The sequence below is a fragment of the Onychostoma macrolepis genome, chromosome 09 (genome assembly GCF_012432095.1).
Source record: "Onychostoma macrolepis isolate SWU-2019 chromosome 09, ASM1243209v1, whole genome shotgun sequence".
Lineage (NCBI taxonomy): Eukaryota > Metazoa > Chordata > Actinopteri > Cypriniformes > Cyprinidae > Onychostoma > Onychostoma macrolepis.
In genome coordinates, this window is record NC_081163.1 from 30,483,489 (window position 1) to 30,507,363 (window position 23,875).

Sequence of the window (23,875 nt, forward strand, 5' to 3'; positions counted from 1 at the left end):
CGATCTCTTTGTGAGATATGTGATTGTTGTCATATTTTCTATAAAAATCTAAAATACATGTTTGAATTAAAATAAAAATGGATAAATACGCCTTTCGTATGGAATTAAATAGCAAGCACTTTGAGTGTCTTGTTCATCATATTTATATTAATATAAAAGCAACAAAACTGAAATTATATCATGTTTATCAGCAGCACAGCATATGAGTGAGAATAACGCGATATCTGCCTTTGATCTCGTAGGTATCTGTTCCACTTCGAGAGCTCAGAACTGTCCGTCTTGACTGCACTTATTTCACTCCTCCCCTCACTGCAGCCGCCTACTCTCGCCTACATTTCAGGCGAGCCGAGGCGCATCTCAAACAAGCCTAATGACTCTTCAGGATTGTAGCGCATTCTCAGTGTTTCGCTGGTAGACTTCTGATTTCATGCCCGAGGTAAGCTGTCCGCAAAGTGCTCGCCCAAGCAGAAAAACCGCTGTTGCTGCCAGATCTCGATTGCCGAAAATTACATTGTATTTGATGTAAAACTAACTGGACTAAATCATATAAAAAAATAAATAAATAAAACATAATAAATATTTTCATGGTTTCTCAAGCAAAGCAAATTTTGAAAGTCCACTAAAAACATAGGTGGTCATAGACAATGTTGAAGACGTTATTGTCAACAAGTGGTAAAAAAAAGGAAAGAAAAAAAGTTTATAAAAATGAACAGAGCCTTCAACTCACACTGAGGAATACTAAACTTATTTGTGCCTGTTCAGGTAAATGAATGTTGTTATGCAAAGCGGATTATATGGATGATTCAAACAGGTAGTCAGAAGGCAAGACTGTAGGATTGAAATTGGAGGTTTCATGTAAATGTGAACAAGTTTTGTTTTGGTTAGGTTCACAAACACTTATGTATGTAAGTGATTTAAGAAGGAACATAAGATCTACAGATCCTCAGCTGAGCTATGCAAAAACAGAGTAATAGGCCTACTAAATCTCCCTTATCATTCTGTCTATCATTTCAGGAGATACAGCCCATTTCTCAGACAGCATCTAATGGACCTAATGAGAAAAAGAGAAAAAGCCGCCCAGACTATTAGTGCCTAACATAGGCCTAGACCTGAAATAGTTTTAAATGATGGTCTTTTATGAGTTTTTCACATACAAATGAAATGAAGATGTCAAAGTCTTTGCTTTTAAGCTATGCTTTACTTTGAGTAATCTACAGACTTTGATTCGTTCCATCATTAATGGGCACTTACTGAGAAATGAAATGCTGATTTTATTGTGTAACCCCTAACTTTGGACTCTCGCTGTTCCTTCAAAGTTCATTCACTCTTTCTGTCTCTACAAGTATGGCAAGAAAAATCAAGTCAGCTATTATGACAACAAATACAAACAGTTAATAGGACTATTGTAAAGGTCACAAATTTAACATTTTTTTATTACTGCTCATGGGCTTAATCTGCATGTTTTCCATTCCCGGTGGGAGCGTCTGCTGTTGGATCAGTGGTCAGATTGTTTTGTGCTGGTCCAGGGTCTCTTGGGGTCACAGTTCTGGGAACAGCCTCCTCTACTTGGCTGAGTATGTCATTCAGGACGGCTGAGGAGGCTCTGTCTGATGGAGATGGGGGCTGGGAGATCGCAGAAGATCCAGGGCTGCTACTGATGATTGAACGAGCTGCTTGCAGATGCCTACTCTGACTCTGGCGAACTAAAAGAGAATGAGCGAAGAGTACATTTTAAAAGTGGTTTTCAATTGGTGGGCCAATGTTGGGTCATATATGTCTGTTCTGAGTGGAAGGACAAAGCCTGAAAAACCACTTCCAAATGGAAAAATGAAATAAATTCTTGTGGAAATTGATATGCATGGAGGCTTGGGGCACTTAAGGATTCAGAGAAAAATCTGCTTTGTTTCTAAGCTACACAGTTAGGTTGTTGGCAAAAACAAATATATACTTATTATAATGCCACCTAGAGTTGCGTTATAGTTGTCACTTGATGAAAGGTGCCAAATTAGCTAACATGCACAGGTTGTGCAACATGCCCTCATCCTCAAACCATGAGCAAAGGTTAAAGAAAATACAATTCAGGTTTACTTGCAATGAAGACAGTTTATGGCACAAAATGGTTTGTGTGAAGAATTACTGGTTGCAGAAATTAATATTATTTTAATTGTTTATAAATATAAAATATTTACTATATTTTCTACTATATAAACATAATTAATCAAAATTAATTTCAGTGTTTGGTTTTAGGGACATGTTGTATACTTTTGTACAATAAACCATTTTTGTTCTGTGTTGGGTCACCACTTGCAAAACCAGCTGAGAACCACTATTAGATCACTTCAAAATTTTGATGAAATCTAAAAAATGTTAAGTGGTTTCAAGTAAAAGTCAGGCTCACAACAGAGTGGGTGTTTTGAGTTTACATTTGATCTGTTTTTTTTTTCTTCTTTGGCACTTGTCTTTCCTGCTGAACAAAGAAATGTCACACAGGAAACAATATTATTAAAAGTCTAATTTAATGATTCATACCTGCCAGGATCTTAATGGGAGACTCTGATAACTGTCGCTGCTTTCATCAGCACCATTCATCAAATATATATTTTCCTCAATGATCCAAAATTATTTAGAAGAGCACTTATTCTTTTCTGATCATTTATGCTGCTTTTCGTTCATTATGGAGGTTGACAGTCACAGGTCACAATCCGCTTTTAATAAATGGAAAGCATTGTGTAACTTTCTTCTGCTTTTATGTTCCACAGAAGAAATAACATCATACAGCATTGTAGGACATGCAGCGAATAAATGGATAACAGAAAGTTCCTTTTTTGGTGACCTATCCTTTTTATCCCCAAAAAATCATTAATTTAAATTTAGTTGTACAGGTGCATCTCAATAAATTAGAATGTCGTGGAAAAGTTTATTTATTTCAGTAATTCAACTCAAATTGTGAAACTCGTGTATTAAATAAATTCAATGCACACATACTGAAGTAGTTTAAGTCTTTGGTTCTTTTAATTGTGATGATTTTGGCTCACATTTAACAAAAACTCACTCTCTCAACAAATTAGAATATGGTGACATGCCAATCAGCTAATCAACTCAAAACACCTGCAAAGGTTTCCTGAGCCTTCAAAATGGTCTCTCAGTTTGGTTCACTAGGCTACATAATCATGGGGAACACTGCTGATCTGACAGTTGTCCAGAAGACAATCATTGACACTCTTCACAAGGAGAGCAAGTTTTGTATTTCATTTGGAAACCAATGTACTAGAGTCTGGAGGAAGGGTGGAGGAGCTCATAGACCAAGTTGCATGAAGTCCAGTGTTAAGTTTCCACAGTTTGTGATGATTTGGGGTGCAATGTCATCTGCTGGTGTTGGTCCATTGTGTTTTTTGAAAACTAAAGTCACTGCACCCGTTTACCAAGAAATTTTGGAGCACTTCATGCTTACTTCTGCTGACCAGCTTTTTGAAGATGCCGATTTCATTTTCCAGCAGGATTTGGCACCTACCCACACTGCCAAAAGCACCAAAAGTTGGTTAAATGACCATGGTGTTGATGTGCTTGACTGGCCAGCAAACTCACCAGACCTGAACCCCATAGAGAATCTATGGGGTATTGTCAAGAGGAAAATGAGAAACAAGAGACCAAAAAATGCAGATGAGCTGAAGGCCACTGTCAAAGAAACCTGGGCTTCCATACCACCTCAGCAGTGCCACAAACTGATCACCTCCATGCCACGCCGAATTGAGGCAGTAATTAAAGCAAAAGGAGCCCCTACCAAGTATTGAGTACATATAGAGTAAATTAACATACTTTCCAGAAAGCCAACAATTCACTAAAAATGTTTTTTTTTATTGGTCTTATGAAGTATTCTAATTTGTTGAGATAGTGAATTGGTGGGTTTTTGTTAAATGTGAGCCAAAATCATCACAATTAAAAGAAACAGACTTAAACTACTTCAGTCTGTGTACATTGAATTTATTTAATACACGAGTATTAAATTGCTTCACAATTTGAGTTGAATTACTGAAATAAATGAACTTTTTCACGGCATTCTAATTTATTGAGATGCACCTGTATGTAGAAATCCATGTAGTTAAAGTCACCTGAGCAAGCTGTGGAGCTGAAACAGATATACTGCATTTATATGAACAGGGTCTTTATTACACAGAGGCAAATAATGTGGAAATGGGTAATTAAAAACAAACCATGGCAAATAGTGAGAATAATTCATTAAATATATAACACAGGACACGTGACTCCCACTGTGATACATACACAAGTCAAACTCACAGGTCATTAAAAAGTCAAGCTTAACAAATAGGCCACACTGCATGAGGCTTTCCAAATCTTTTAAGACATTAGTAGAGTGCACTACATACAGCAGAAAGATGTTTGCAATGTCACTATACAGTATATAAAAACTGAATATTGAACTAGCCTAAATATTGAACTAGGCTTTTTTCTCTATGTTTATGTGGTCTGTATGTAACTTCATAAACTGCATGATTTTATGCACAACCAGCTTTTATGATATTCTTATATGTCTCAGTAATGGAAAAAAGGACAGTGTTATCATCTACTTATCATCATGTCACTCAAAGGTGAATGTAATGTTTCAATACCAGTTTACAGACTTAAACCCAAGACTAATGTAGAATTTTTCCCCCCGTTGGCCCAGTTCTACTCACCTTCCAGTGTTTTCACTTTTTTAATTCTTTTTAAATTAAATAATCATATATTTACATTATTATTTTCAATTTTAAATGTGTAACTTTTACAATTGTTGTTTAATTAATAGTTTCTTATTAATATTATATGTATGTATATATATATATATATATATATATATATATATATATATATATGTGTGTGTGTGTGTGTGTGTGTGTGTGTGTGTGTGTGTGTGTATGTATGTATGTATGTATGTATGCATGCATGCATGCATGTATACACACACATATATATATATATATATATATATATATATATATATATATATATATATATATATATATATATATATATACACACACACATATATATATATACATATAATATTAATAAGAAACTATTAATTAAACAACAATTGTAAAAGTTACACATTTAAAATTGAAAATAATAATGTAAATATATGATTATTTAATTTAATATATATATAAACACATATATGAAGAGATCAGATGCAAAAGCCTCTATGTGCCGTCTGAAATTTTCATCTAAAAATCTAAAATGAGCATTTTTATCAGACTCCTATGTTTAGGTTCAGTAATTTTACTCTAATGGCAATGTATAGGTCATTTTCTATGCAATTAAAGTGAAATAACTAAACATAAATATAGGAACCTGACAAAATTGCTGATTTTAGAAGAAATTTTCAGACGGCGCTTTTGCATCTGAACTCTTCACATATATACAGTATCTCACAGAAGTGAGTACACCCCTCACATTTTTGTAAATATTTTATTATATCTTTTCATGTGACAACACTGAAGAAATGACACTTTGCTACAACGTAAAGTAGTGGAGGAGTGGTGTTTTTTTTTTTTTGTAGGTTGACTTCTCCAAACTTTTGCTCTGTTTGGTGACACAAGAGTTGAAATGACACCACTTTAAATTTCTCTTTCTAAGCTTGGAATATATATATATATATATATTATATATAGTACAAGTTAAGCATCTCCTTTCATTGCATCTAGAAGAGCAATATGGTACATTCTGCTCCTTACATCCCTATGTGTTTCAAAGAAAAATAACATTATACTTCTTTTAAATGGCACAAGGTTAAGTAGATAATAACATTAAGGACTAACTTGGCTTGAACTGTAATAGCTTGATATTTTACTGATTATCTGCCTGATTGAATAACTCACCTCTTTCTCTGACAGCAATCTTCTGGACCTCAGGAATGAGGAATCTGTAGACGAGTTCTGCCACAATCTCTTCAGACTGCTGACTGTTCCTTCTGCACGTATACACAGACCAAGAAAGACACAACACAGACCGATTAGAGCAGATTGATTCTGTTTTTGACAAAGGAAATGCTCTAAAACAGGCAACGCTGGGAGTCTCCCTGAAGGACACATACAGTGACAATGATCTTTGGTCATACAATGTTTATTAGATTAGTGATATGCTTGCAAATACACATTATCTGATTCTACTGACTTCCTACGGGTGTGCTGTCACATCTGACATCCATAATTAATTATTTATTGAGGGAAAGAATATATAGACACAGATTTCATTCATGTTTTATATATCTTAGGCTGTAACTGTAGCTGTAATAATCTTTCTCTGCATTTTGCCTTGCAGGACATGAAAGCACAATGGGTGGAAGTCGTCCTGTAGACAAATCTAAGCATGGATTTGTATATTTTATTTTTAAGACCTTCTGAAAGCAAAAGAGAGTCATCTTATGTACACCTTACATGCATTATTTGATCGGATTTTACTATTTTATCAAGGTCTTTATTTTATATGGCCTGTCTTTACTAAATACTGAATGTATTGAGAGTTCAAGGTTATAATTACAGAAAGCATTCAAATCAACACTGTTTGGGTCTATTCTCATGAGATTCAGACATCCTTGGTAGCTCAACAATAATCTTGAATCTAATAAAACCTGAGAAACATGTCTTATAGCCTTTGAATGTCATATTGAAATCTAAAGTTGCATTAATATATTTGATCCCTTTTCCTCAAGAAAGTTCAGTGAAGTGTTTCATTTTGATCATTCAAAATATTTTGACCTTGCTGAAATATCTAGCATGATTTTAAGAGTTTGTGGTTCATTGTCAACAATAAGCAATCTAGTTGCAAGCTCTTCAAACTGGTATAAGTGGATGTCACAGCATTCGAGACCAGGAACGTACATCTCCTCCATGGCATACGTGATGTTGTTCAGCTCCTCAGCCTTGCGATGAATCTCCTCTCTAGCCTGAGCATCAGCTGTCTGATTAACAGAGCCCAGGATGACATCCTCCAGGTACATGTCTACTGTGTCTTGATGTATCTCGACCACCTGATACCAAATGATATTCAGACAGACAAGACATCTCAGACAGAAAAGGAAGATTGCAAAAATTCTGGTTGCAGTACAAGACGAAATTTTACACAATATGACTAGGGTACACATTTAAAAATAAAAAATAAAAAAAGGTGAATTTTGATTGCTTCTTGACATTATTGAAGAATTCTATGGAAATGTGCTTGACCAAAGAAAATAAACCATTTACAAACACTAACATACGCCAACGTTCAGAAGTTAGAGGTAATTTTATATTTTTGTAAAGAATTTAAAATAAGTCTCTTATGCTAACAAATGCTGCTTAAAAATGTAATTTATTCCTGATATGACAAAGCAAAATTTTTAGCTTACTCCAGCCTTCAGTGTCATATGATCCTTTAGAAATCATTCTAATATGCTGATCTGCTACTCAAGAAACATTTCTTATTATTATCAATGTTGAAAACATTTGTGCTGCCTAATATTTTTGTGGAAACTGACGCATTTTTCATGATTCGTTGATGAACAAAAATTGAAATATGAAAAATGTCTTTACTGTCACTTTTGGACAATTTAACACGTCCCTTGCTGCATAAAATGAAGATTTTTTACAAATAAAATCCACAAACTTTTGAATGGTAGTGTATGATTTTGTTGGGTAGAGATAAGAGCATATTTATTGTGAATGGATATTCTAGCGACCTGTTTAAATATTTCATCCTCCTCTCTGCGTCTCCTTTCCTCGATCTGCCGCCTTCCACTCTCCTCAGCCTCACGAATACGACGGTCTCTCTCAGCCAATAGGGTGAAGGCATGGATTCGTCTTTCCTCCTGCAGTCGGACCAACTCTTTAGATAGAAAGTCTAGCATGTCCACTATCACTCCTCCAGACAGGCCAGATACATAGGACTCAATCTGAGACACCTGAGAGAAAGACAGTGGGAGAAGAATAAAAATAATTTAATCAGTTTAGTACATGAGATATTATAGCTCATTATAGTTCATTGTTACATTGTTTTGTTCATTGACTTTTTTAAAAATTTTTTTTTTTTTAATTAGACCACAAACAGGCTCATACCATATTTTTATTAGGTTTTTTTTTGTTTGTTTGTTTTTTGTCCTGAGGCAATAATGTTTTTTTTTGTTGTTTTTTTTTAATGTTAAATAAGATTTAAAAAATGTTTTTACATTTACAATGTATAGTTTCTTCCTTTAAGACTAAAAGTATCTTCCTTTAAGCACTGCTTCTTCCTTTTAAGTGAAATGTATGCTATATTCTGCATTTGTTTTTTAATATATGTAAGTTATCAAATAATTAAACAAATAGTTTACCCCAAAATGAAAAAATTATCATTACATCACTTGCTCACCAGAGGATTCTCTGCAGTGAATGGGTGCCATCAGAATTAGAGTCCAAACAGCTGATAAAAAAACATCACAATAATCCACAAGACTCCAGTCCATCAATTAATGTCTTTTGAGGTGAAAACCTATGTGTTTGTAAAGCAAATCTTAAAAAGAATCAAAACTTCAAACCACTGGTTCCGGTCTCCAGTCTTCTCCATAATATTACTTCTCCGTCTTGTCTGAATCACGAGAGAAATATTCAGAGAACAAGCACTGTTTACTAGTGGAAACAATAAAAAAAAATTGTTCTAAACAAATATGTGGATGGATTTTGGTGTGCGGATGGACTTTTTCCACTGGAAAATTTGACTTATGGATAAGCAACTCATATTTTGGCTACAGTGACTGTTTACAGTATAAATGCCTTAATGATGGATTTTTTTTTTTTTTTTTACAGAAATACAGCTTTTCAATTCAAAAGATGTTAATTGAAGGACTGGAATTGTGTGGATTCCGTGTGGATTATTGTGATATTTTTATCAGATGGTTGGACTCTCATTCTGATGGCACCCATTCACTGCATAAGTGATGTAATGCTAAATTTCTCTGCATCTGTTCGAATGAAGAAACAAACTCATCTGCATCTCGGATGGCATGAGGGTGAGCACATTTTCAGCAGATTTTTATTTTTGTGTGAACTATTCCTTTAAAAATAAAATATGCTCCACAGACTTTTACGATCAGACTGTAATGATCAGTGACTTATTATTTCTCACTGGGGGAAGGTTTTGAATTCTAAAAAAAAATTACAGAAAAAAAATATGAAAATGTTTTCATTGAACATTGAACTGTTTCATTTCAAAACAAGAAAATGCGACTCTTAAGAATGTGACCCATGCTGAGAAGCCCAGAAAAGATCAGCGGTACATGCCAAAGCAGAGCTGATGTTGTGAATGCCTAAACAACTGTATTTTGATTGTACTGAGATAAGTATGTAGTTTTATCAGTCAAAGTTCACATGCTACAGCAGGTGCTTATTTTCATATCTTAAACATTTACATATCCGGTCTTACTCTTTCAGACTGGATGTCTCTCTTTCTCTGCAGGGCGAGTGTGACTTGTTTTTCCGCCTCCTTCTTGTCCTGTTCCTCCTTCTGCAGTGCGTGGGTGGTGCGCAGTTCTTGGATCAGTTCCAAGCGTTTCTCTTTTCCCTCGAACATCTGCCATTCATCAGACGTCATTATCCATTCACATCGACGACATCAGTTAGAAAAGCACACTCCGCCCACTGAGCCTTACCTGATTCTGCACGGATCTTCCTCTAAGCACTTTCTGCAGAAAGATAATGGCCAGTTCCCTTTCCTCATCTCCCTGTTACAGACATAAAATCCATCTCAGAACGATAGACGCATCATACAAAAAGAATTACAAAATAAATGATTCAACGAAAGTCAATGTATCATATAGTATCCTCAGATCAATTTAGAGCAGTGATTCTTTTAGGACTTTTGAGCACAGTCTAACTGTAATTATTACAGAAATAGTATTATTTAAAACAATATTTGAGAAATTGCATGCTAAGTGCAATTAAATAAAAATCCATTACAGTTTAAATTTATATTTAATGCAATTAGCTGAACTTCAGAGTGCTTTTTGACCCACTTAAGTAAGACTGGTTGCAGACTGGTTAAGTAAGACTTAAGTGCATCTTTACATGTAATTTCATAATAACTTCTATTGTCTTTGAAACATGCTTAAAATATACCACCGTTTGTACAGACAACAATTTATATAAAAGTTAGAATGTATTTTATTGTCATTTCTACTGAAACTCGCATAGCATTGTATTTAAATATATTTGCAGTTACTCGTTTGTAATTATGAAATTGTAATTTAGTATATTTAAAGTGTATTAAATGTAATATTTAATTACTCACTACAGTTTCATTATAATCGAGCACTTTGCATGTGCTTTAGTATGATAGTCAACACATCATAATAACAAGTGAAGTCCTTATAGCATGATAACAGTTTATTAAAACAATGATTTAAAATCTTAAGTAAAACTTAACTTTAATTTGGCATTACAAAGTGCAATTGTTAAAAGTGTTCTTAAGTGTTTTAAGAAATATTGTCATACGCTCTTTAAATACACTTAGGTATGATTATTTCCTTGAAAATATAAATAAGTGAAAGTACAGATAATCACTTTTAGTAATACTTTACAATAAAGGTACTGTAACGAAGTACAATTAAATGGGAATAAATGTCTTGCTTTAGGTCACTTTTTAGAACACACAAAGCAAAACGCTGCTGATCTGATAATTATTCACTAAAATAATACCAACATTGTTTGGCACAAACTATTTTTTATCCTCATTGCAACTCATTATCCTCATGTAATGTCATCTGGGTTGTGTCTTCTTTAGTATCTTTATCTTTGCGGCCAATTTTTGCTGACTGTATCAGAAAGTTCTGCAACCAATTTGGGGTTGTGACCCACTAGCTGAAAACCACTAGTTTAGAGAATCGCAAAGGTGTGCTTATAATTACAGGCTGGCCAAACCGCACACCTTCTCATCAAAAGCCAGATCTTAGAAGGAAGACCTGAATTGTCTACAGTATGAATGCGGGCTGTACCTCTGGGGGGTCTTCCACTGCAGGGGTTGGAGGTCGTGGAGCAGGTTTTTCCGTCTTAAAGAGGAACCGCAAAGGCTTCTTTTCCACCACACGGCCCTTTTCCTCCTTCAGAGCCTAGTGGGAAAGGAGAGCTCAGGGGGATATCTGTCACTTCATATACCTCCTCCCACAGTCTGATTAAGTGTGAAAAGCACCCAGCTGCTCTTTACCTGATGAGTCTTCATGAGCTCTAGTTCTCTGCGGGCTGAGCGTGTGATGAAGCCTTTAGTCACTTTAGGTCTTGGCACTTTGATTCGAGGCTCCATGACAGATGGAGAAAGACCTGCCTCCAGTTCTAACAGGCCTGAGAAACACAGAGATGTCACTGCAGGCCTTTACCACATCCGTAGTGATTCGAATTTCAGCTAAACTGGTCGTGCTTGTAAAATAACTTAAATAAAATACATTTTCTGAAAAACAAAATAATAATAAATACACCTAAATCTCTATAATATTCTGATTACAAGCAATTTTTAAACCCCCATTCTTTCTCAAGTTTTAGACATTATTGTAATTGCTTAGAAAAACCAAGGGATATCTTTGATTAATAAGCAGAATGATTTGATTTAGAAGAATAAGGGAAAAATATTATTATAATATATTAATAATAATATAATACTATTATAAAAGAAATATTATTTCTACTTTAAAATGTTTAAAATATAATATAATAAAAAACAAGAATTAAAATAAAATTAATCAAAATATTTAATAAAATTTGATTAAAAAAATTAAGTTAAAGTTTTGTTTTTGTTTTCAGGAAAGACTAAAATTACTATATAAACACTGGATTTGTGTACATTTATAAATTTATCAAAATGAATTTACATCGTTTTTTAAATGGTAAAAAAACAAAAATATTATTCATATAGCACACCTCTCCTCAATAATGATCTCATTTCAGAAGTAGAATAGGGTAATTGATTTTTATGGATAACATTTTCAAAAATAAAATAAATAAATAAAGAATATCAGAATATATTGAACAAAGAGGGACATTCGATTAAAAATGTTATTTGCATTAAGTAAATATTTCTAAAATAAAATTAATAAAAAATCATTAACTATAAACTTGTATCCTGGATAGCCATAAGCAAAACAACTTCTGTAAAGCAGACCTTCATATGTTCTGAGAAAGTGACTCTTGACCACGTTGCGGTCGGAATTTCGGTCAGGGATCTGGCCAATCCGCGACCGAGGTGCGTATGTCTGAAACCCATAATCTGAGTAATCCTTTATAATATCACGTCTCTCCAGCTTTCCCTCCACATTCCTCCGTTTAGCCAGCAGCTTCCGCATTGCTTTGAGAAACAGAAAAATTATAAATAAAATTATGTCAGTTTGTAGTACATGCTTATTATTTCATAAATCAGGATAATCCGACTTAAACATGTAATCTGGTTTAAACAAAAATGTCCTGACAGCTCTTAAAACATGCCATGCTTCATTTAGTTCAAGATTTGAATATGTAATTTTGTAGGAATGATGGCTTTTTAATCATGTCTCACAAAAAAATTGAATAAAAGGCTGTAAGCACGGTTTCCTTTTCTGTGTGTATGTAACATCGTAAAGTGAGTCATCAACATTTTTGGTCTGAAGTGAAAGATTTGAAATGTATATGTATATATATATATATATATATATATATATATATATATGCTAAAGGTTGTTCTGTCAGTGTTTCATATTATATTAGCATATGATCAGCTAAAGACAAAAAGAAGGTACACTTATTTTCCCCATTCAATATGACCATGCAACAATAATAATAATTATTATTACTATTTTATTTTACAGAACAACAGTAAAATATATTTTCATGGAAAACTGATGCATGGTAGACCTTAAACCTTCTCTTATGTTGAGAAGATAAATTGAACATTCTCCCAACATTTTTGGGAAGGAAATTTGGGAAGTGTGTGTCATGTTTGAAACGCTGAAAACTCTGGATCATAAGCTGCTCGCATATAAATGAACAATGCTACACTCACTCAATCACATGCAGCACATCAGACTACATATAGTTAGTCTATGTAATTAAATTGCAACCTTTGACATTTGATAATCATACCAGCTACCAAGTAAAACAGTTCCCTTTCAGTCGGTCACTCTTGACGTCACGTCAGATGGGGACCGACGAACTGGGATCTCACTTAGAGAGACCAATCCACTACGAGTGTATATAAACAAGCCAATGCACATTGGCATGCACTGATTGCATCCAACTGCCACTGATCACAGCTTGAGTATAAGTAGGCAGCAGGTGCAGCGCATATTCAGCTTTTCGCTTCTGAGCCGAGCGGTCTCATCATTCTGCTCCCGATAGCCCTTCGACTACGGTGTCTGCGAGTCAGCACGCTCTCTGGAGGACTCTCGTGCTAGTGTTATAGCGCTTCAGCGGCGGTGGTTCCTTCCTTGCCGAGTGGATTGCACACATCAGATTGCACTACCCTCTGATTGTGTTGCAGGAGGCCATCTTCCCTTTGTGCTTTAGCACACTAAAAGAGTAATTTCTCTGAAAGAGCATTCACGGGTGGAACGCCTTTTTAAAGATGCCGATCAATGCATCGGAGGGTGAGCCAGACCTTTCTAGAGATGATGATATGGCTGCGCTGCCGCCTTCTGGGCGGCCAGCAATACCGGATACGGATACGAAAACGGTGGCTATGCTTGCCCGGGCCACCGAGAGGGTCAGGCTCGAGTGGAAACCTCCACCGTGTCCCGAACCCTCGAGGTTGGACGATTGGTTTCTCTGGGTGGCTCGCGCTGGTTCTCAGGGCCCCACCTTTCTTCCCGGAGGTGCATGATGAGCTCGCTGGTTCGTGGATGGCACATTTTACTGCCAGAAACCGCCCCAGTGGCTCGTCCTCCCTCACCACCCTCGATGGTGGCACAGCGCGTATGGCCTGTGGAGCATATGGCATATGGTGGCATATGGCCTGTGGAGAAGCTGCCTCTGCCTTACACGATATGGCGCTGTTGCAAGTTCATCAGGCTAAGGCACTGAAAGACTTGCATGGGGGTGGCCACAACCCAGAAGTTCTGAAAGAACTCCGTACCACTACTGACCTCGAACTACTTGCGACGAAGGTCACTGTCTCTAGGCCGTGCGATGTCCACTATGGTGGTCCAGGAGCGCCATCTCTGGCTGTGTCTGGCCGACATGCGCAAGACCCGTTTGTTGAACGCCCCCGTGTCCCAGACCACCAGGCACATCCTGCCCCGGCGTGCAGCTGCTGCCTCCACCCAGCTGCCAGCGGCAGCGTCTCAGTCTGCTCGTCGCTGAGGGCGGCCCCCTGCCACCGCCCCCGCTCCCGCGCAGCAAATACAGCAGCCTCCGGCAAAAGCAGCGCCGTGGAGCCGGCCGCAGGGCAGTCGCCCTGCCCATCCAGGCCCCTGCCAAACCTGGCGGCAAGCAGAAGAGCAAGTGTCTATGAGACGCCCGGGCCGGGTCCCTGCGTTCTTCCTCGGTGCCCCGTGGCGGGTGTGTCTCTAGTTCCATTGGTGCCACTTGTTCGGTGCCTGAGAGCCTGGCTAATGCTTCCCAGCCCGTCTCGTTGGCTTCTTCGGACTGTCAGACTTGGCTATGCAATTCAGTGAAGGCTGCGAATGCCCCTGTCTTGCGTGCAGAGAGAGATCGCAGTTCTGCTGGCGAAGGATGCAATAGAGCCGGTCCCTCCAGCCGATTTGAGGATGGGGTTTTACAGCCCTTACTTCAAAGTACCCAAGAAAGGCAGTGGGTTACAGCCAATCTTGGATCTGCACGTTTTGAAACGGGGCCTTCACAAGCTCCCGTTCAAGATGAGCTCCCTTTCACAGAAGCACATCTTCGGCACGGACACACTGGCCACAGGGCCTGTGCAAGTATGCGTCTCCCCCAGTGAGCCTTCTAGCACAGACACTGTGCAAGATCAGGGAGGACGAGGAGCAGGTCCTGTTAGTGGCGCCCTATTGGCCCACCCGGAACTGGTTCCCGGAACTGATGCTCCTCGTGACAGCCCCTCCTAGGCCGATTCCTCTGAGGAAGGATCTACTGACTCAGAGACGGGGCACCCTGTGGCACCCGCGTCCAGACCTCTGGAAACTTCATGTCTGGTCCCTGGACGGGACGCGGAGGTTCTAGGTGACCTACCCCAAGAGGTAGTTGACACCATCACTTCGGCAAGAGCACCGTCTACGAGACATACTTATGCTTTGAAGTGGAACCTGTTCGTCGAATGGTGTTCTTCTCACCAAGAAGACCCCAGGAGATGCCCAATCAGAGTCATGCTGTCCTTTCTGCAGTAAGGGTTGTCTCCCTCCACCCTTAAGGTCTATGTGGCTGCGATTGCTGCTAACCACGACCCCGTAGAAGGGAAGTCAGTGGGGAAGCATGACTTGGTCATAAGGTTCCTTAGGGGAGCGAGAAGGTTAAATCCTCCACGGCCCTCTTGGGACCTGTCTCTAGTGCTTAGGGCACTACAGCAGGGCCCATTTGAGCCTCACCTGGCAGTTGAGCTGAAGTTTTTATCAATGAAAACTCTGCTCCTGCTTGCATTGGCCTCCATCAAGAGGGTAGGGGACCTGCAAGCATTTTTGGTTGACAAATCGTGCCTAGAGTTTGGGCCAGCTGACTCCCAGGTAATCCTGAGGCCCCGGCCCAGCAATGTGCCCAAGGTTCCCACTACTCCCTTCAGGGATCAGGTGGTGAGCCTGTAAGCGCTGCCCCTGGAGGAGGCAGACCCAGCCCTAGCTTTGCTTTGTCCCGTCCGAGCCTTAAGATGCTACGTAGACCGGACATGAAGCTTCAGGACCTCAGACCAGCTCATTGTCTGTCACGGAGGCCGGCAGAAGGGGAGTGTCGTGGATAGTGGATGCCATCACCCTGGCTTATCAGGCTCAGGGTGTGCCCTGCCCATTTAGCTTGAGAGCTCACTCTACTAGAAGTGTTGCTTCCTCCTGGGCGCTGGCTCGTGGCGCCTCGCTGGCAGATAATTGTAGAGCTGCGGGCTGGGCGACCCATAACATATTTTCTAGATTCTATAGACTTCGTGTGGTGCCGGTATCCTCCTGTGTTCTCACCTCAAATGGGTAAAGGCGCTGAGAGGCCCCGGCTTCGGGTCAGCTTGCTATAACTGCTCCAGAGAGTCTATACACCCTGTTGAGATCCTCCATCCCCTCGGCACCCAGACGTGGCGGAGCGTTCAGCACCAGGCCCTCACTCAATTAATCCGTGAGAAACGGTAGAGGGCTGGGTTCCATATGTACAGACCTAATTGGATCCCATATGTGTAAAGTCCACGGTGTAGTCATAGAGCCCGTGTTCCTCGGAAGACTTTCTGCATTCTTTTAGAGGGTTATAATCACCTCTAATCTTCCATATGCGCCTAAACTGTCAATCATATGAGTAAGCGTTCGGGAACCTTCTTTGGAAAGGGTAGGATTTCCGCAACATTCCTGTTCCAAACAGAACGGGTATGTTCCCAGTGTTGTCCATTCTCACTGAGTGGGTAGTGCTATGACAATGCTAGCTGGCCTTCTTGTAGTGAGCCCCAGCCTACGCCAGAGAAAGAGGGGGCACGGGAGACTCCCACAGGACACTGGAAGGGGCAGCATCCGTGGCGCTTTGGTAGGGATCCCAGTTCGTCGGTCACCATCCGACGTGACATCGAGAGTGACCGACTGAAAGGAAACATCTCGGTTACGTATGTAATCCTCGTTCCCTGAAGGAGGGAATGAAGACGTCACGTCCCGTTGCCATGGCTCCTGTATCGGCTCGGCTCCTCAGCAAAAACCTGAATATGCGCTGCACCTGCTGCCTACTTATACTCACGCTGTGATCAGTGGCAGCTGGATGCAATCAGCGCATGCCAATGTGCATTGGCTTGTTTAGATACACTCGTAGTGGATTGGTCTTTCTAAGCGAGATCCCAGTTCGTCAGTCACCATCTGACATGACGTCTCCGTTCCCGAGGGTCACATACGTAACCAAGACGTTTCATGTACTTGCCAATGCTGATTTTTGCTCATATTTTGCTCTTGCCAGTGTTAATTTTAGACCCTAAGGACGTTTACCAAACAAACACTAGATGGCGCTGCTTACTCATGCAGCGCTGCCAGAAGCTATGGTATTCATACATGAAACACATGTATTTTAAATGTATTTGATAAAACACACCTTTTTTTCTGATTTACGCAATTGATGTGGGTCATGCTTCAGGTCCGAAAGCACGAAAATTTGTACAAATACAGTAAAATCACATCCTTGTTGAATCTACAGTACATGGTCTAAAAGCAAACACACACTTTATAAAAGCAACAAAACGTCAATTCTGATTTCATGATTACTGACATAAACAGAATGAGTCCCTTTAAGCGCAACGTAAATATGATGATTTATCTGACTGTGGCCTCACAAATGATGTAATCATTGCGTATCTTCTTAATCCGCGCCTCCTTCTCTAGCTGGTGCTGGGAAAAGCTCACGTCCAGTCGATCCATCTTGACCTCCTCCTGCTTCTCCTCCCTCTGACGTAGAAGCTGCACCAGCAGGGTCAGCCGTGCCTCCTGTAGCCTAAGAAAACACATGACACTCAATATGAATGTGTTTGTGCATTGTAGCAGTAAATTAAAGAGTTATTTTTTTAGACTCTTAAGGGGCTGTTTATCCATTCCAGTGCACTACTTTTCCATTGTTTTTCTATGCAAACGTGCTAGACGAAAATGTATGACCATTATGCTTGCATCTCCCGTTTTTCGCAGCGTCTCATACATGACGCCGTGTCAAGTTAAAAGATTTTCAACTTTTATACGCAGCGCCGCTCATTAATGCCAGTTCCAAAACAGTGGACCAATCAGAAGACCTTGGAGTAAGTGGAGCAAGTGTTGTGAGCTTTTGTTTAGAGTAGCAAGTAAACTTGTTTTATTTGATGGCAACATGGCAGTGCCTTTTTTAAAAAACCATTCCCGAGCGTCGTGTCGCGCCTCGCGTTTTTAGTGTGAACAGCCCCTTAGACTCTTTTTTTTTTTTTGACAAATATCCACCTTATCCAGCTACAAAGTATCTTGTTACGGTGTGAGAAACCACTGCAAATAATGTGTGAGTGAACTGCCCAAATTAATCAAACTTGGAAAACTATTCCTATAAGCAGTGCTCACTTCTCTATCTCCTTCTCTCTGAATGCCCACTCCTTCCTCTCCATCTCCTCCATCATCCTTCCCCTCTTGTCCAGCTGAGAGAGGTCATTCAGCAGGGGCAGAGTTGCCTCCCAAGCTCTCTTCATTCTTGCCCTCTCAATCATCTCTACTTCTGCCAGCCCTGCAGGCAGCCCACGGCCTGAAAACAACCACTGTTAGTCCCGAAACATCTCTCAGCAAATGTGTAAACACAAACGCTTGAAGCTACACATGCGAAAGTTTGTGCAACATTGTCTCATTGTCGACCTGCATTAGATTAGATTAGGCACTGGTGAGAGACAGGTATTATTTATGATTATTACATTACATGCTATTTACCCCATGTTAGTGTGGCCAGTGTGAGCAGCTCAGGGGGGGCTGTCCCAGGACGAACCGCATAGTCTGGAGTGAAGGGGTCTGTTTGTGTCTCACTCTCCCGATAATCAGTCTGGACTCCCACGCTGCGCTGGAATGGAGTGGGGGACCGTTTTCCATCTCCATCCGAAGCAGAAAGGAGGTCAGATCTGTGAGATAAATAGTGGAGAGACAGATGTATAGAAAGATAGTAAGAAAGTTCAGTATTTGGTAGATCATAGTTTGTGAATAAATAACTCTAACAGAGCAAGGCTGAAGTGACAAGCACCATTTGACTTACTTTGGCAAAGCAAATACAACATCAGGAGGAATCTGTTGAGCGAAAGGAATAAGAGGACTGAGAGAAAGAAAATGGAAGAAAAAAAAAGAGGGAAAGAAAGTGAAAGAGAAAAAATTATTCTTATTTGTACACTTTGACTGTAAAAAAAAAATTGTCATTCACAATTATTTCTCCTACCGTTTGAAAAACTTCCAGCGGTCCATTCCTGTCACATCTGCATGGTTTGGTCTATGTATCTGAGACACAAACCTTTCAGACACAACATTTTAAAGGATTAATAATATATTGGCTTATACAGCATACACTATCACTCGAACGTTTAGGCTCAGCAAGTTTTTATTTTTTATTTTTTTTTAGGAAATGAATACATTTATTCAGCAAGGACGCATTGCATTGATCTAAAGTGACAGTAAGGACATTTCTAATATTACAAAATATCTCTATTTCAAATAAATGCTGTTATTTTGAATTTTCAATTCATCAAAGAATCCTCAAAAAAAACATATCACTGTTTCCACAAAAATATTAAACAGCTCAAATGTTTTCAACAGTCATCATAAGAAGAAATGTTTCTTGAGCACCAAATCTGCATATTATAATTATTTGACACTGACGACTGGAGTAATGATGCCAAAAATTCAGCTTTGCATTACAGGAATAAATTACATTTGAAAATATATATACAAAACAGTTACTTATGTTGTAGTAATTCACAATATTACTGTTTACTGCATTTTTTTCAGCCTTGCATGGCGCAGAGAATAAGAGACTCTTTTCAAAACATTAGAAAACTTTACTGACCCCAAACTTTTGAACAGTAGTGTATATACATTTTTTAGCATTGCAAAAGAGCATTAAAAAAATATATTAGCAAAAGAATCCACAAAAAATAAAAAAAGAAAGAACTCAAAGAAAGAAAACAGCTCAATCATTTGGTGAATAATACTATGCGAGGGAAATTTGCTTATAAAATGTAAAATATCATAAAAAGTCAAAATGCAAAAAAAAAAAAGGTAATACAAACAGATTTATTTTCTTCATTTTTTCTTTTGAGTTTAGAGTGAAAATTGTCCTGGACATGTTTTTGTGAGATTCAGTGATCTGATATCATATTTATATTGTCCTGTGTACAGAGTGGGTGAATCTTACCCCGTCAGTCGCTGCAGGGCCTGTCTCTTCTGCTCGGCAAAGCCCCGCCAACGCCGATCAATGAACGTAGGCACAGGGTCAGTGGCTTCAAGGCGTAAGGTGAAACGGGGGTGATGTGGCAGATTACTAAACATGGAGTTAAATTCTGGGACCTTCCGCTGATAGAGACAAAACACAACTGTTTGTACTCTTAAAAGGTCATAGCATACTTTTTTTGGTGCATTTATAATGTTTGAAGTACAGAACGAAACATCTCTACACTTTACTTTTAATAAAAGGATACTTTCAGTTTCTGTTTTCATACAATCAACTTTTATTTCCAAAGATCAGGGACATTTTCATTCCTCACGATACGAGTCTTTTAAGGTTTATGATGTGTTAAGAATGAAACAAAAATGGTAATGTTATTTCAGATTTTTTAAATAACTGAATTACAGCACAACACAGTCATTCTCAATGATTCACTGGGAACTGTAACTAAGCTTAGCAAATATTTCAGTCTTGTCATTTCTTTGCCATTTGTGGTATTAATTACTTTCAAATAAATGTTTTTGTGTTCACTAGCACTATCATGAGGATACAAAGGGCATTGTGCTGGCCATGAGATAAGAGACAGTCACAGAAGAATTAGTTCAGCTCTAAATTTCTCATAATTTTAATTTCGTACTGATGGGCAGACTGTCCTACACAAGAGAGAATTTGTAATGTCATAATGAATGGCTGAGAGATTAACAAACAAGATTAACAAATAAATGCACCTGAAATATTGATTTGAGTTGAAATCGTGTGAGACTGTGTTGTGAGACATGAAACCAGCACAGTGTAGGAAACGGGCTGCCAGAGACAATATAGCTCACTGTTTAGCAGTCAGAATGCAGCAATTGACCAATTAGAATCAAGTATTTCAGAGAGACCTGTAATAACTCAAAATAACCACTTCAGTGTCAGCAGGGTACTCCATTTTATACTTCAATTACCTAAAACAATTTAGCAGTTCAGACTTGCAGCATTTTAGCCATTTGCCAACCAAACAGTTCTAGACCTATTTAACCAGCATGAGACCATTTATCTGTAATATTTATAAATTCTTCCAAGAAAGTAAAAACTAAATAGCCAACTTGCCATTCATTTTCTGTATATCCAAAAAAGGATTACATGCTGAGATATTCGCAATCTTCTTCTTTTTTTCATGAGCCAAAATGAAGTATTAATTAATTGCAAGCATTACGTTTTTTACTCACTTGGAAAAATGCATTTTTAACTTGGAATCATGCCGCATGTGGACTGAAAACTGTGCATTATGTTTATATTCATTTATTATGTTTTAATAATATTTTGTCATGATTTAAAGAAGTACAGTACACTTATTTTTCTGTGATGACTAACATACTAAAGCACATGTAAAGTAATTTTAACTGTAGTGTGTTTTTCAATATTATATTTAAAGTTATATATTTTAAATATACTACACTGCAGCTTCATTTTTACAGATATATTCAAATAAATTACATACAAGTTTGTACTTTATATTTAAATATGAAAGTATATTTTAGTTTAACATAAATGCTTGCCAGTAAATCTGGCGATACACTATTTCAAAGACACTAGAAGTAATAATGTCATTTTTATTTCTTTTTTAAAGAAACCATTTCCATAACAAGTACTATTTTTAGAAGTAGCTAAATTGTAGGCTATGTCTTTTTCACAAGGGCAGGCTTTAATGAGACTATTTAAACATTGCCAAAACATGCATCTTTTAAGCTTGTTATTTAAATTCAACCAAAATGAGTTACATATACTGTAAGTCCTGTTTTAGCTAAATGTGTTTTCTCTCTGCCCAATCAAAAGTCAGAGTTCATCAAACTTGAACTTCAGTTCGCAGTGGGAAACGACATTGTGTTTGTGTTTTCCGGTCTCCAGTGTTTACATGGAAGGAGCAGCAGTTCAAGGACTCATAGCTGCATAAATAGGAGCTGTGCTGTGCTAGTGTTTGTACGTTAGCTGTTTAAAATTGTATTTATTTATTTACTTAGGCTAACTTACTTACTTACTTTTTTAGGGTCTCTCAACTTACCACTCGATCCATTGAGGCATGAGCTCGAAGGTTTTCCCTGGCGTGATCCACATCAGCTGACAATGTGTATACAGGGTCTAAAGCAGCATCAACATCCACAGTTTAATATAACAGCCTTTTTAAATAACAAATGACACAATACTTTCTTATAACATCCGAATATATTGTTTGGTCAAATAGGCCATCGATTTGCAGCTGTAACTCACCGTACAAATAATCATATGTCCTCTGCTGTCTGAATCCCCTACTGCCCTCATTTTTCTGCTGAAATGTGCGAGTCACAGAGACGCTCATGTCTGCTTGTAACAGGTGTGTGTTTTATTTGTGAGAGATTGGGGTAATGGTTACCATGGAGAGCGTAAACATCCGACCACGTCACTACCGCTATCACACCGCTAGGGGGCGTTCAAAACAAACCCACGACATCCCCCAAACCGTCATACATTTCCAAAAAATATTGTTTTTCCGGTCTGAAATTTTTAATTAAAGTATTCATTCGCAATTAACATAAGCTTTATATAAACACGTGGATGTAGACAGACGTTTGGAGGCCAACGTGTCACGACCTTGCAGAGATACTGGAAGGTAAACTGAATATCCCACTTTGTGTCGATCAGTCGGTTCGATTCTGGTATTCAGTGCCTTTTAAGTCCTCGACCATAACCTTATAATGACCTTAAAATATCTCATTTAAAGCTGCCTTAGATTTAAGATGATTTATCTTAAAACATTTAACATTTTAAACCATAATATTATCAATATTACCGTATATCCTCTGGATTGTTAATCCTATTTTTCTTCTTCAAAATGTTGTGTTTGTAACACTTCTCTCTAGTGTAGCCTATAATTTATTATTACCGTATTATTACATTTATTTTAGCATTTATAATTAAGGTTTTTAATTATATGGTCATCAGCTGAGAGATTTATTTAATTTTTTTTTTTTTTTTTGTCATATATTTGTGAATATAGCACTAAGTGATGACAAACTTTTTTCTGTTATTGAACATCTGCATTTGAGGAGGCTCAAATAAACTAAAACATCCATAAACTAAAAAGAGAGTTCAGAATGTTATTTTGTAATATAATCGACATAAAATGTTATAATATAAGCAACTTCACATTCACATTCGTGCAGTGAATATTAGCAGCCTTGCGCCGGTGGCTGAAATCATGCTGATATTAGCTACAACAGCACTCTTACTTGTGTGATATTGCTTAAATATTACATATAATCTAATTATTTTACAAAATGACATTCTAGACTCTCAGTTTTAGGTATTCTTTTACCCTAGGGGTGATATCTCAGTTTAAAAAACAGAGCTTGCAGTGCACGTTTCTCGTCAACAGAGGACACCAAAACATACTGAGCCCATAAATTGCTTTCTCCCTAAAGATGCTAATGAATGAGAATACTCACACATTCACAGAAAATAGCTTACTTCCGCTTTGCAAAATAGCTCGTGTATCATTTAGCTTTGTGAAGTTTTGACATTCTATTAAATTCTGGTCGTATTTTCTTTCACTGTTGTTTTTATTACTATATTGACTTTTGCTATTGGTTTCTAATTTGTCCTGTTCTCTGGATGTGACAGTGTGTTTCCTACTGTAGTATTTTTGTTAATGTGATGAAGTTAAACTTTCTGCATGAGTCTTAAATCATGCTGTCTGAATCATATTGAAGATTCTAACATCGATAGGCTATATATCTTGATTCAGAGGAAACTTATATTACTCAGGTTGCTTGTCATATAGTTCAGGAGACTTGAACCTTCTGTTTACTGTAATAGTAATGTGTTAGAAG

The 23,875-nt window shown here is 38.0% G+C and overlaps 1 protein-coding gene across 1 annotated transcript; it reads right to left on the bottom strand.

Moving 5' to 3' along the window:
- Positions 1 to 450: 450 nt before the first annotated feature.
- Positions 451 to 22,428, bottom strand: cfap91 (cilia and flagella associated protein 91). The gene is made up of 17 exons (XM_058787832.1): positions 22,278 to 22,428; positions 22,072 to 22,148; positions 19,998 to 20,155; positions 19,026 to 19,097; positions 18,849 to 18,905; positions 18,533 to 18,717; positions 18,176 to 18,353; positions 17,434 to 17,591; positions 12,157 to 12,339; positions 11,209 to 11,342; positions 11,000 to 11,113; positions 9,659 to 9,730; positions 9,433 to 9,579; positions 7,715 to 7,936; positions 6,879 to 7,027; positions 5,877 to 5,968; positions 451 to 1,703 (listed from the first exon to the last, which is right to left on the bottom strand). The coding sequence occupies exons 1-17, from the start codon at positions 22,363 to 22,365 to the stop codon at positions 1,450 to 1,452; spliced, it is 2,340 nt and encodes a 779-aa protein (XP_058643815.1). The 5' UTR covers positions 22,366 to 22,428; the 3' UTR covers positions 451 to 1,449.
- Between the last annotated feature and the right edge of the window lie 1,447 nt (positions 22,429 to 23,875).

What these genes read in the sequence shown, in the direction of transcription:
- cfap91 (XM_058787832.1), bottom strand. Translation starts at nt 22,365, where the DNA reads ATGAGCGTCTCTGTGACTCGCACATTTCAGCAGAAAAATGAGGGCAGT. An exon ending in GACATATGATTATTTGTACG is followed by an intron (nt 22,149 to 22,277) that starts GTGAGTTACAGC and finishes ATGCTGCTTTAG; the next exon opens with ACCCTGTATACACATTGTCA. An exon ending in AGAGAGAAGGAGATAGAGAA is followed by an intron (nt 17,592 to 18,175) that starts GTGAGCACTGCT and finishes GTGTTTTCTTAG; the next exon opens with GCTACAGGAGGCACGGCTGA.